Here is a 12,605-nt window from a genome sequence, read left to right on the forward strand (position 1 = left end):
TGATGCAAAGGGCATTATAAATAAAATATATTATTATTATTATTTATTTATTTGTTTATTTTGAGATGAGACCATGAAGAACCTGGTCAGGCCTCCTTATCAAATGTCGTGCCACATTTACTCTTGCATTTTTGTTCAAAACAATAGAAGAGCACTTTACATAATATATACATCTGTGGAGGAGTCGACTGGTGCAGTTAGGCTGAGCGTCCGATGAACATTCAGGGACAAGTATAAGCAATATTGGGGCAAGAGAGCTATGCAGAGTCTTCCCACAGAGCACAAGCGTAATAAACCTAATAATATTCAATGACCAGAGGAGCACCATTCAAAACATTCAAAGAACAGAGAGCCATCAGGCTAGCAGGCAAATTCTTGGAGAAGATGGGTCTTGAGGCGTTTCTTGAAGGTAAAGAGAGAATCTGACGACCAGACATGGTGCATCAGTTCATTCCACCATCAGGGAACCACCCATGAGAAACAGCTGGAGGGACTCTTCTCCAGTGCTGGACTTCGGAGTAACAATCAGCCCTGGACTTCGGGGTCCCCCACGGCCCCATGGTAAATGATATGATTTGCTACTTTGTTCTCCATGATAAATGCACAGTATGCCAGATAGCTATTCCAGTCCTGTCCATCTCAGGCGGAGGAATCTCCAAGCGCCTCAGTCCATGTAATCCAACAAAGAACTTTTGTTAAAATTCAAAACTCAGTAGCATCCAAATGGCATACGTATCAGACTCCCCTACGTGAAATTTGGTTCCATACAGTATAGTATCTACATTTGCATGTATTTATTCAGAAAGACACTTTTGTCCAAAGTGACTTACAAGTGAAGCAGGTGGTACATTGCTGGGCACAGCAGTCAAGAAGCCTGTAAGTGCAGCTAGGCTGAGCTTCCAAGGAATGACCAGTAACAGTGTAAGTAGTATCAGGGCAAGAGCTATACATAGGCATGTCATAGGCATGGCATAGGCATGTCATAAGCATGTCATAGGCATGGCATACAGTCAACTGGAGAATTTACCTTGACCATTATGGTGAATGACACACAAGAGCTTGAAGAATCATTCCTGTCCTGGATTTCAGATTGGAGACAGAAGAGTGAGCTGGCCTGCAGTGTTGTTTTTTTTTTCTCCATGGTACTCGAATGCGCCGGTTGTCATGGTGAGGCGTGTGGAGAGCACCGAACATCTCCCCTGCCCTCGGTGAACATGGTCCTGCTTGGTACCTGCGGGAACGGCACACTGCGTTCTCACAACATTGCTGCAACTTCCAAACAGCTATAGAACGTTTACGGGCACCTCTGCTAATCTCCCGGGTTTTTAATACAAAGCATACAGACACAGTGCTAAGTGGAGTATCTGCATGTGCAGTAACGCGCAGTGGATCTTATATCTACGGCTCCTAAAGAATACAGGTGCTAACTTGGACGCTGTAAAGTGCAGTTTAATGAGGTGATTTTCAGAATGTTCTGGAAGAGTGGGAGGGACCCTGTAGCCCTGAGAGTCGTTTGAATCCCAGAGGCACCTGGTGACACTGGAACATGGGGAAAGAGGTAAGAGAAAATGGTATGAACCAGCATTTTTAGGTGCATTATCCACAAGACCAGTATTAACAATACATTAAAATATTCTCATAACATTTGTTTGCATAATGATTAAACTATATTTTAATAATTTCCAACCCTTTTGAACCATTTACCTACATATTTAATACATTTCAATTTCAGCAAAAATACTTTAGGTCATCATGCTTTTTTCATGAATTAAATCGTAATTAACACACACATGGAAATGAGTTCATTAAAGAAATCAAAGTTTCATTTTCTTTTTGTGCGTGAGCACAAAATATTTCCAATTGACGATATTCCGTCTGTAATATTTTGTCTTCATGTCAGTCGTCTTGAAAGCCTCCATCAGCCTGCTGTCCCTGGCGCCCCCCAGTCCTCCGTCAAGCAGAAGGCGCAGGCCGTGCATGTCTGCAGCTCTCATCCCTTCCAATCCGCTTCATATCTCATGCTGTGAAACAAATGAGGACAAACGGGGGAAAATAAGAATCAGAATCAGAGGTGTGTGAGCACTGGCAGCCACACTCACAGGTTGGGGGAGGGAGGGGGTGAGTTTCCTCTGCACTGTGTCCCGAAATAACCTGCAGAGCCGACAAACTGAAACCGGAATGATGTCAAACGAGTCCCCCACCGTGGGACTCTCAGGCCAGTTTGACAAATGACAAGACTCCCTCTCCAGGCCTCATCCAAGCTGTAGAGATCTTTCTGCACATGGGAAGAACAATTCACTTGACTTCCTCAAACGATCTGTTTAATGACTGCAGGGATTCAACCAGGGACTATAGTATCCAACAATACTAGTCCTGCTCTCATACTTCCATTATCTAACAGACTCTGCTCATGTCTGCAAATAGGGTGTAAAGCTCTGGTGGTTAATAACTTTAATTTTCACTAATTCTAGAACATTTTTTGCCTATTACAAGACCCTACTAATGAACGTGCTGTTCACTGTACCCGTTTTGTCAAATTAACACCTTCATGGAGTTGTTACACTGCACCATGGAAAGCTTGGTCTCCTTCAAACATGGAAAGCTTGGTCTCCTTCAAACATGGAAAGCTTGGTCTCCTTCAAACATGGAAAGCTTGGTCTCCTTCAAACTCGGTCTCCCTGTTTCTGACCACAGGGCAACTCACTTTCGGGATTTCAGGGCTTCTTTTTCATGAAATGTTTGCGTGTTTGCACAACATATAGATATTAACCGAACTGTTCGGCAAAATAGGAACCGTTACAGGGGATGTTAATCTACGGCAGCACACTATGGGAGGACCACAGCATAGCATCTAAAAATAGACAAAAAGGGGATGTAGTTTGATAGATGTGAACAGCAGGGCGCAATGGATAGACAGTGAAGCTGTTGCGGGTCGTCTAATCAGCTTACCCCCGTCTTAATTTTTTTCTTCCTGTAAAATGCTGTCGAAAATACACTAAAAATGCACCCAAGTTGACGAGGTGGTGCTGTCCATGGTCCTGATCCCCCGCAGTTTTTCGACATCTGAAATCCTGCTGTCTTTACAAGCACAGTCATAAACAGGTTTTGGTGGGTTTGGTTGTTTTGTAGGGGACGTCTCAACAATTAACTGACAAGTGATTGTTAACTGTTTCAAACACCGCGCTAAATCACGCTTAAAACTTGAAAGGCGTCCCTAATGAAAATCAGAGAAACCTGCGCAAAGGCTCTTAGGGATCCACTGTAAATGGGAGCGCGTGCTGCTCTAAATAATAGCCGAAAGAAACTAATCAAAGCTCATTTATGCTTCTGTTCTGAAAATGGGGTATCTAACACCCCCAAAATAACCTTCTGCCGTCCGAAAATGGAGAATAATTATTTATTTGTCGTTAGAACATCCAGCAATTCATCCAGATTCTCGCTTTTCAAATCACTATTAAAACCTTTTGCGCCATAACACTTAATTCACGTTAGTAATAATAATATTGTTTTAACACATTTTAATAGGACATACAGTAGCCTGAAAACGGACTCTTCCATGTCTTGGAAGGGTCACTTGACCTTCATAATTAAAAACACGCCCGCAGATGGATAGACACATGCAGTGGGGAATGTAGGCAACCGCGTTTCATTAGAGTATCTATCTATCTATCTATCTATGCACTCAACTCGTCCTTTTGTCAAATGTTCTCTCATTGAACAAGAGACAAATTACTACACGTTTCAAAGCGACAAGAATGGAGGATGAAAACCAAAACCAAAGAAGATAAAAATACACAAAGGAGAAACTGACAAGCCGTTTGCATGCACAGTATTAACCGTTTAATAAACTGCACTGTGTGACGTGGTCAGTGGTAATTAGCGCCCAGCTGGAACGGTTAACATAGCTAAACACAACACTGCCAGCAACTGCCAGAGCCGACAGGTTTGTTTTTAAACATTCTTTTCGGCAGAAACCCAAAACCGAATGAATATTAAAGGCTGAGATTTTAGATGGCTGAGCAGTTATGAAAAATTGACCTATATGGATGGAAATATGAATCAATTCCTCCCGATTCCCTTTGAAACTACTAATCTTTCACTGTCATTTTATTAATGTAGGCCTAATTTAATTCAGAGGGACAACATGGAACCATAAGAGAAATATACAGTAGTATTAACAGCAGCGCTGGCCTGCACGGTTTTCATGGTGTAGAAAGCACAGCCTGTCTGCATTGCGTCGAATGCTCCCTCCTCTCTCTCCCTCTCTCTCTCTCCCTTTCTCTCGCTCTCCCTCTGTATATATAAAATCCGGCAAACCACCACCGTGTATAACAATATTTTCTGATTTTCTCTGCGTCCTTTCTTTCATTTCACGCAGTGCTTTGAGGCAGCACAGGTATGCGCAGGGATGTCCGCGTCCGGATTTCACCAAAAAAGAAAAGATGTCCAACGTTTGCTGATGCGGCAACGGCAAGAAACGGCCAGTTCGCTTATTACCCCTTGATGCACTCGGCACTCCCATCCGCACCACCATGCTTTCTCCTACCACATAGTTTATCCCGCTAGAGTCAGCAGACTTTCTGGATGTCATGCATGCGTTCATATGCCTGTAACTCAGCCCGCTTTCATTTCGACCTGTCCAGCAGCATGCTTTTATACAGCCTATTAAGAGACTCCGAAGTCCAAGATTTCAGTCACTGCAAGACGAAGATGCTTCGGTCAGCCTTAGACGCCAAAGTCAGAAATACGCCGGGATTGCTTATTAAAATGGTGTAGCCGATTAATATTTCAGGAAGCCTCATATCTTGCGCGCTGTAAAGTGATAGCCATATTAAAACAAAGCTGCGAGTGCAAAGTTGTCGCTCTGCCTTACGGTGCATACGGACTGTTCGCATTCCTATACAGTTTCTCTTCATACCATCCAGAGGTAAGCAATGCAGAAAGCAATGCATCTTATGACAGCGTGAAAAAGCTATTATGACGGTTATTATTATTATTATTGCTGCTGTTACCAAGAATGCTATTTTGTTGCTATGCAAAATATTACATTTTATCTGTTAATATAGGCCTATTTGTGAAGGAATTGATCTCTTGAGATAATTGGTGACTTACGAAGGTATTTTATTTAAAATAGAGTGAGCCGAAAGTTAGGCTGTATGAACCGTGCCGTTTGACTAAGGGGTAAAATTAAATAAATAAAATAAAATAGAAACTTTGTCGGTTGTCGACGGGACACTGTTGCGTTACTAACATTTAAAATAATTTATTTTCTAGCATTTTCGCATTCCTCGCAACGAGCAACTGCACAGTTGGCGCTCTGACCACCCACATGTCTACATCGTAAAAAAAACGGGGAGTTGAAATTGCTGAGCTGGCAAAGAGCTTCGCCTTTCGATCCATTTCTTTCCCCTGTTTGACTGGGTGATAGAAGCAGCAGTAAGAAGAGCCGCGTAGAGAAGCAATGGTCGAGTCAGCGCGAAACGTACAGAAACGGCATTGAGGAAAAGCGATCCATCATTCTGCAATACATGTACAGGGCCACCTGAAGAAAACTGAACGGGAAACTGGATGCCTGTTCAGCCGGGCTGAACGCAAACCCGCATCGCCTGCAACGCGCAAAACTCGACCAACAGAATGACGGTGGTGGCCGGAGATAACATGGACGAAGCTTCTGGGCACCCCCAGGACGCGTACCCCCCAGACCATGACGATCACGATTGCTGCGAGAGGGTGGTCATCAATATCGCAGGGCTGCGCTTTGAGACTCAGCTGAAAACCCTTGCGCAGTTCCCGGATACGCTCTTGGGCAACCCCAAGAAGAGGATGCGCTACTTCGATCCGCTGAGAAATGAATATTTCTTTGACAGAAACCGTCCCAGCTTTGACGCCATACTCTATTACTACCAGTCCGGGGGCAGGCTGAGAAGACCGGTCAATGTGCCGCTGGATATGTTCTCGGAGGAGATCAAGTTCTACGAGTTAGGGGTGGAAGCGATGGAGAAGTTCCGGGAGGATGAGGGGTTCATTAGAGAGGAAGAGCGTCCTTTACCCGAAAAAGAGTTTCAACGCCAAATCTGGCTGCTGTTTGAGCACCCGGAAAGCTCGGGTCCGGCAAGGGGGATTGCCATAGTTTCAGTGATGGTCATCCTGATTTCCATCGTAATCTTTTGTCTGGAGACTTTACCTGAATTGAAAGAAGACACCACGGGGCGAATGATAACTGTGGGGAACAGTACATACTTTTACAAACCGAACATTTTCTCAGACCCTTTCTTCGTTGTGGAGACCCTGTGTATCATCTGGTTCTCTTTTGAACTGATCGTGCGTTTTTTCGCTTGCCCCAGCAAAGCGGCGTTCTTTAAGAACATGATGAACACTATTGATGTAGTGGCCATTATCCCTTATTTCATCACGCTGGGAACGGAGCTGGCCGAAGATCAAGAAAGCGCTGAGGCAAAGGGGGAGCAGGCGACGTCTCTAGCTATCCTCAGGGTAATTCGCCTGGTCAGGGTATTCAGGATCTTCAAGCTCTCCAGACACTCCAAGGGGCTGCAGATCTTGGGGCAGACCCTCAAAGCCAGTATGCGTGAACTGGGCTTGCTGATATTCTTCCTCTTCATCGGCGTTATCCTATTCTCCAGCGCCGTGTACTTTGCTGAAGCGGAGGAGAAGGAATCATACTTCACCAGCATCCCGGACGCGTTTTGGTGGGCAGTGGTATCGATGACGACTGTGGGCTACGGAGACATGTATCCCGTGACGATAGGGGGCAAGATCGTGGGTTCCCTTTGTGCCATCGCTGGAGTATTGACGATAGCGCTGCCGGTTCCCGTGATCGTGTCCAACTTTAATTACTTTTACCACAGAGAAACCGAAGGAGAGGAGCAAGCGCAGCTGCTTCATGTCAGCAACCCAAACATCGCGTCTGACACCAGTTCTAGTCGTCGTAGTTCGACCCCCGTTAGTAAGTCAGAATATATGGAGATTGATGAGGATATAAATAATAGTATCGACAATTTTAGGGAGGCAAATCTCAGAACTGGCAATTGCCTCGTTAGCAACCAAAACTGTGTTAATAAAAGCAAGCTGCTGACAGATGTGTAAAACCGAAAATCCCAGCAGCAACTACACGAACTTACGTGAAGCCGTCCACTAATGTATATACTGTAATCATAACTGAATGCTTTATTTACCTCGTTAATGCGTTCTTGCATTTCGATTATGCTCAGCGATGTTAAACGAAAACACAAATCGAAGGTAAAAGATGCTTTCAGAATAAGTGAAAGATCGATATTTTCATTTATTTTCAAATGGGCCATCGAGTTTGTCTGAGAAAAGGAACAAACAGAAATGAAACATACTTTGACTCGTTTTTATTAAAATGAGACATTGTGCGATTCCCCTCGCCGTCCCGACCCGGGACTTCACTGCTTGCCCAAACAGACAATTACTAGATTATTGGCAAAAAAAAGTTATGCATGGATTACAGCGAAACACACAGCGCATCCAGGAAGTGCATCAAAGTCTCTCGTCCAGCCTAGTAGCAAGCATTCGCAGTTATCGATCAGCGGATTCCCGTGCGACAGCCGATGCCATTACCTGAGACTTACTGCCCAGCACAGCACCTTATCGTAAAGGAAGGGACCGACCCCTTGCTGCCAATTTAAGGCGGTCCAAGTAATAGTCCCGAGGACATCTGCAATGCTGCTATTTTTCGGTGATGCTGTAATCCCGATCTTACCGAGCGCGTCCGACGCCAGGCCCTCTAGATGTAAGACAGCACAACGACAGTTAAATACTAAAAAAAGTTAAATACTAGCATGTTCAGATACTCTTCGTTTTAATATCGGCATGCGTGAGTCATTTCCTCATGTAACGGAAAACTTTATTTCTGTTTGAGTCAAATTGATTTCTTTGTTTTCGATTTTTCTAATAATTTGGTTTCACCAGAAGTGCACTAGTTATTTATCATTTGTTAATACTTTAAAAGCATTTAAGTGCTGAATGTTAAATCTTTAGGAATTGGAGGTCTTGGCATGTTAAAATACTCCGCATCATGGCCTATTGAACTAAGGTACTATGTATCCTAGTATATTTAATGCATGAAAGTCAGTATTAAACAGCTTGCGGTAACAGGGATGTTAGTCGGGCAGAGCGATTCACTGCTCATTAGCAGGGAAACGACAAGCTGGTTTTTGCCTGAACTACGAAAGATCATATCCAAGTTTAACGTGTGGATACATAGCTTTTCATGAGAAAGCAAACGCAAAGAAAAAAAAGCAACTAACGAAATAATAATAATAATAATCAAATTGCATAGGTTGCACCTAATACAGTCAGTGTTGCTTATCTGGTGCAGTGCATGGACTCTCTCTGAACATGAAAACCGAAAAAAGTGTATAATTGCTACATCCACATTGCCGTTGAGTTTTTAGGCATTTATGGTTTTCAGACAAATTTTTTTCAAAATGATTTCCAGTAACATTTCCAGGAGAACTGACGTGGCAAAACGATTTAAATTAGTTGCTAGTGCCTTTAAACCTTCCTACCCAGTGGATTGTTAAAGTGCCTCCCTTTACCATTGAGTAACACAGTTAGATCAGAGCTGAAACGAGCCTCCTTACTGCAGTGCACTGTAATCCATCTCTGTATCCTTTATGGAAATAACTGTCAGATACAGTACATTAACAAACCAGCTCCCCGGCCACCGGCGGAGCGGGACTGAGCGGTCGGACCTGAATCCCGGCAGATTTCATGGGACGCGCCCCTCGGAACATCGTCCACCAAAGTACCTCCTGACCGCCGTGTACACGGGCATCGGAGATCCGGATGACGGGGATAAGCTGGGGAGGGGACGTAAAGAAATTGTACTTGTTTTGTTACTAACACCCGTATTCCTTTTTTTGGTTTTATGGCCGTGTAACAAGCCTATAGGTAGTCTACCTCAGTAGTTACGTCTCTCTGCACAGTGCTTTTGGCTCCGCGTATTCAATGTTCAGACACCTGCCATCGTTGGTCATACTCGTTAATGAATCCATATTAGTTAACTGCATTAAACGTCTCAATTTCCCAGGCAGGTTACCCTTACAGAAAAGCACTTATAACACGTATTAACCGCAATCCCCGAGGTACGCACAATCACGACCAATGGCGCTTTGGCTCGAAACCACCTGCCTTCGAGTGAGATTTGCTGATTTTAATCACTGGAGTCCTTGTACATTTGGGGAAATGTTTAAGACCATTATAGGCAATAGCATAGAACAAATACATGAATTAAATTTGAAAAATGTGCACCTGTCGTGTTTTATATATCAATCAATATCAGAAACTGCATTCCTTTTTAATTATGTTCCAAAATAAACAAAAGCACTTGTGTAAGAGTAGTACTCTCTCAGCAGACTGAGAATCTGTGATGACATCAAACAGATTATTTCCATTTTTACCCAGCTGGCATACTGGTGTTCTGTTGACCAATCATAGGGGTCAAAGGACAATTTTGAGGTGATGAGTCAGTACTCAGTACTGCTCAGGATTGGGCTGTGGAATGAGGTGGTACCCTGAAGGTCGCTGGTAATACAGTGTACAGTATGTATGTTTTCTTAGCGAGTCAGTGGTTGCGGCATCTGGGATTGGATGTTGTACGCATGTCAGTTGTTTGTGAGCTGCACTTATGTAAAGCTGCCATCTATGTTGATGCGATAGGGCAACTGTATCAGTAATTACGATGCAACCTTTCAGAAGGATGTTTAGGAATGCATCTGAGAGAGTTCCCTTTAAATATGGACACTTTCTGAATCGGTAAACGCCACCCAGTCCGTTCATTAAATTTATTTTCATAATGAGTAAATGAATGGGGACCGATGGAACATTGAGCAAAAAATACATAATAAATATATATATTTATTTTATCACAGTGACTAGATTTCTCTCAAAATTTCTAAAATTGTCATTTCTGTGAATTGTTTCACTGCAGTTGTGCATTGTTTTCAATAGCGTTTCTTAGCCTAAAAAGGTTAAACAGCCTATGCAAGCATGACAGAATCTCCAGTGATTATTTTTTGGCGAATGGAACACATTTTATAGCGCTAATATAAAGTTGAATGTTAGCTAAGATATCTAGCTATGTCCTTATTTCTCATAGCAAACATACATATCATGCCGGCTAAAGGGGTATTAACCAGTCATAAGGTCTCATTGGAAGAGGCAATGTGTGCTCCAGTAGGTTATGAATCTGTACCGGTGTCCAGAAGGTTGTGGATTTGAATCCTGTAGCCAACAGAGTTACATCACTGTTGGGCTCTCAACCCCACCTGCTTCAGGAATGTTGGATGCTGGCTGGATGGCTGGCTTTCTCTCTGACTCTATGCTTTCCTCAGTTGAGCATCACTTTGGACAATAGCATCTGCTAAATGTAGAAAAGGAAATTGGGAGACCCCCCCCCCCCCCCACTCCAACCCCCCAACGTCTATACAGCAGGTGGTAGAGCGTACAAAGTCATCTTTGACAGCGTCAGGACGTTTAACTGTCTAATTGTTGCTCTTCCCCAGTAACACAGCATGTTAATATGGTGCTATGCATTTAAAACATTTAATTCAGTATTGAAGTTTGGCAGAGGTAGAGATTAACCACTGCGTCGTTTTTGTATGAAAAACATAATCCTATTTTTCAACCCGGCAATGTGGTAAAGTGTATCTTGTGGTACAAACAGAGATGACAGGATAGTGGGAGTGCAATGGCTCTTGATCTTGTACTGAGTACAAGCCAATAGTAATTACAAAAAGACATAAATGTCCTTTTAATTGGCTGAAATCACTTTTGAAGGGACCAACCATGGTATTTGAAGACATTGGAGAGTTTTTCTGCAAGTAAATCATACCTGGCATTTTGAACAGGTAGTGATCAGTAGGACAAGCACAGATTTAGAGAAAACTCCAATGTAAATATTTGGGGAAATATGTATTTATTTCCTGTCCTCTCTTACTTGAAGTGCAAAGTGTGGGTTGTTCTACATGAGGACAACAATGGAGTATGTTGAATATGTCAAGATAGAGGCTTAAATGAAAGAGGAGATTGCATTCGATGGATAATGTTCACCCTGAAAAGCATTTAAATGATGGAATTCAGTAATCTTGAGCTGAATGAAAGAAAATGTTTAAAATAACACAATCACTGTTTTCTACTTTAATTTACCTGAGTACTGTGGTATAACTGGTTGGCAAATTTATAAGAGGAATTAAAACATTATTCATTCCAGTGCTAGAAAAATTGATTAAAATATTGATAAGCCTAGAATGTTTTACATTTCAATTTTTCATAAGGAGGTTGTCGAGATGGGAAATGTACTTTGATTTGAACGGTACTAATGTAAACATAACCGCTGCACAGAAAACCAATTGGTCAAAACATTAAATGATTTCCCATGAATTTATTGACTTAAAAATCGCCACTCAATCGATCCTCAGTGTTACCTGTGTTGTACTGATACAAGAGACACTTGTGTTTGGATCAAAGGGAGTGGGCTGAGTTTGTGACTCACCACAAAGGATATTTGGATCACATTGTTGCCGTTGCTTTCGTCTCTTGCCCCCAGTGGCGTCCTGCTCATCATCGGGCTGTAGGGCCAGAAGCCAATCACATGATCGCAGCCATATGAAGATGGAACGTACTGTGGCAACAATTTCACTTTCAAATGCCTGCTTTTATGTCAGTGTACAGTTGTTTCCATCCATTGACCTATTATTATTATTATTATTATTATTATTATTATTATTATTATTATTACTGCCATTATCACATTATCCCAGTGGATTTTTTACAGTCTCATTGAAGTTTATTGCTTTCTCTTACACCAACTACTAGGCTGTTGGTATCAAAACAATGTATATGATATATATGAAATATATATTAGTGTATATATGTTTTTTTGCCCCCAACAAAGTTGTCCCAGGCAACTAGACCAAGTGCATTGTGAAGGAGCCTGGATTGTTTCAGTTTTTTTCTTCTGGAAGGATTTCTTTTGGAGGTTAGGGTTATTTTTCAATTCATGTACCATAAAGTTGTTGATATTGCCATTTCTCTCTTCTGTGACAGTCTGTAATGTTTGTTATGTTGCTGAAGGCATAGTCTGTGATCTATGCAAAGGTGTCCATTTTATTTTTTGTCACGATTCTGCCATGTATCATTCGATTAAAGACATTTTTAAGGCTCTGGTCTGTGTCTGTGGTCCACTTGATGATGAGATGTTCACACACATGCCTGGATGGATGCGTTACAGCATACACTTAAAATGTATGCTAGAGGTGGAGTAAAAACACATCAAAAATAGCAGTTTACCTGAGGTTTTAATTTTAATTAGACTCTTATTTGAATGGTATGCTTATATATGCTTGTCTGTATTGTATACGCAGAAATTTGAAATGTCAGCATTTACATTTTTAACCATGTTGTACCATGTTGTTGTTTTTTTTTTACCCTCAACAGTATTTTACTTTTCTAGGAATGGAAGACAATTATCTTGGTAAAAATGTAAGAATTATATTTTTGTGATTTTTTTTAGCAGGGAATAGCATGAACAGTGGTTATACATTTACCAACACACATCATCT

At 42.1% G+C, this 12,605-nt stretch overlaps 1 protein-coding gene across 1 annotated transcript; it reads left to right on the forward strand.

Annotated features, from left to right (window-relative positions):
- Window positions 1–4,299: 4,299 nt before the first annotated feature.
- kcna1a (potassium voltage-gated channel, shaker-related subfamily, member 1a) lies at window positions 4,300–12,207 on the forward strand. Its single transcript, XM_023791532.2, has 2 exons — window positions 4,300–4,927; window positions 5,275–12,207. Exon 2 carries the CDS (start codon window positions 5,635–5,637, stop codon window positions 7,102–7,104), a length of 1,470 nt encoding a protein of 489 aa, XP_023647300.1. The 5' UTR covers window positions 4,300–4,927; window positions 5,275–5,634; the 3' UTR covers window positions 7,105–12,207.
- The last annotated feature ends 398 nt before the right edge of the window (window positions 12,208–12,605 follow it).

This window comes from Paramormyrops kingsleyae, chromosome 1 (genome assembly GCF_048594095.1).
Source record: "Paramormyrops kingsleyae isolate MSU_618 chromosome 1, PKINGS_0.4, whole genome shotgun sequence".
Taxonomy (NCBI): domain Eukaryota; kingdom Metazoa; phylum Chordata; class Actinopteri; order Osteoglossiformes; family Mormyridae; genus Paramormyrops; species Paramormyrops kingsleyae.

Excerpts from the sequence above, each read along its gene's own strand:
- kcna1a (XM_023791532.2), top strand. The coding sequence starts at position 5,635 with ATGACGGTGGTGGCCGGAGATAACATGGACGAAGCTTCTGGGCACCCC.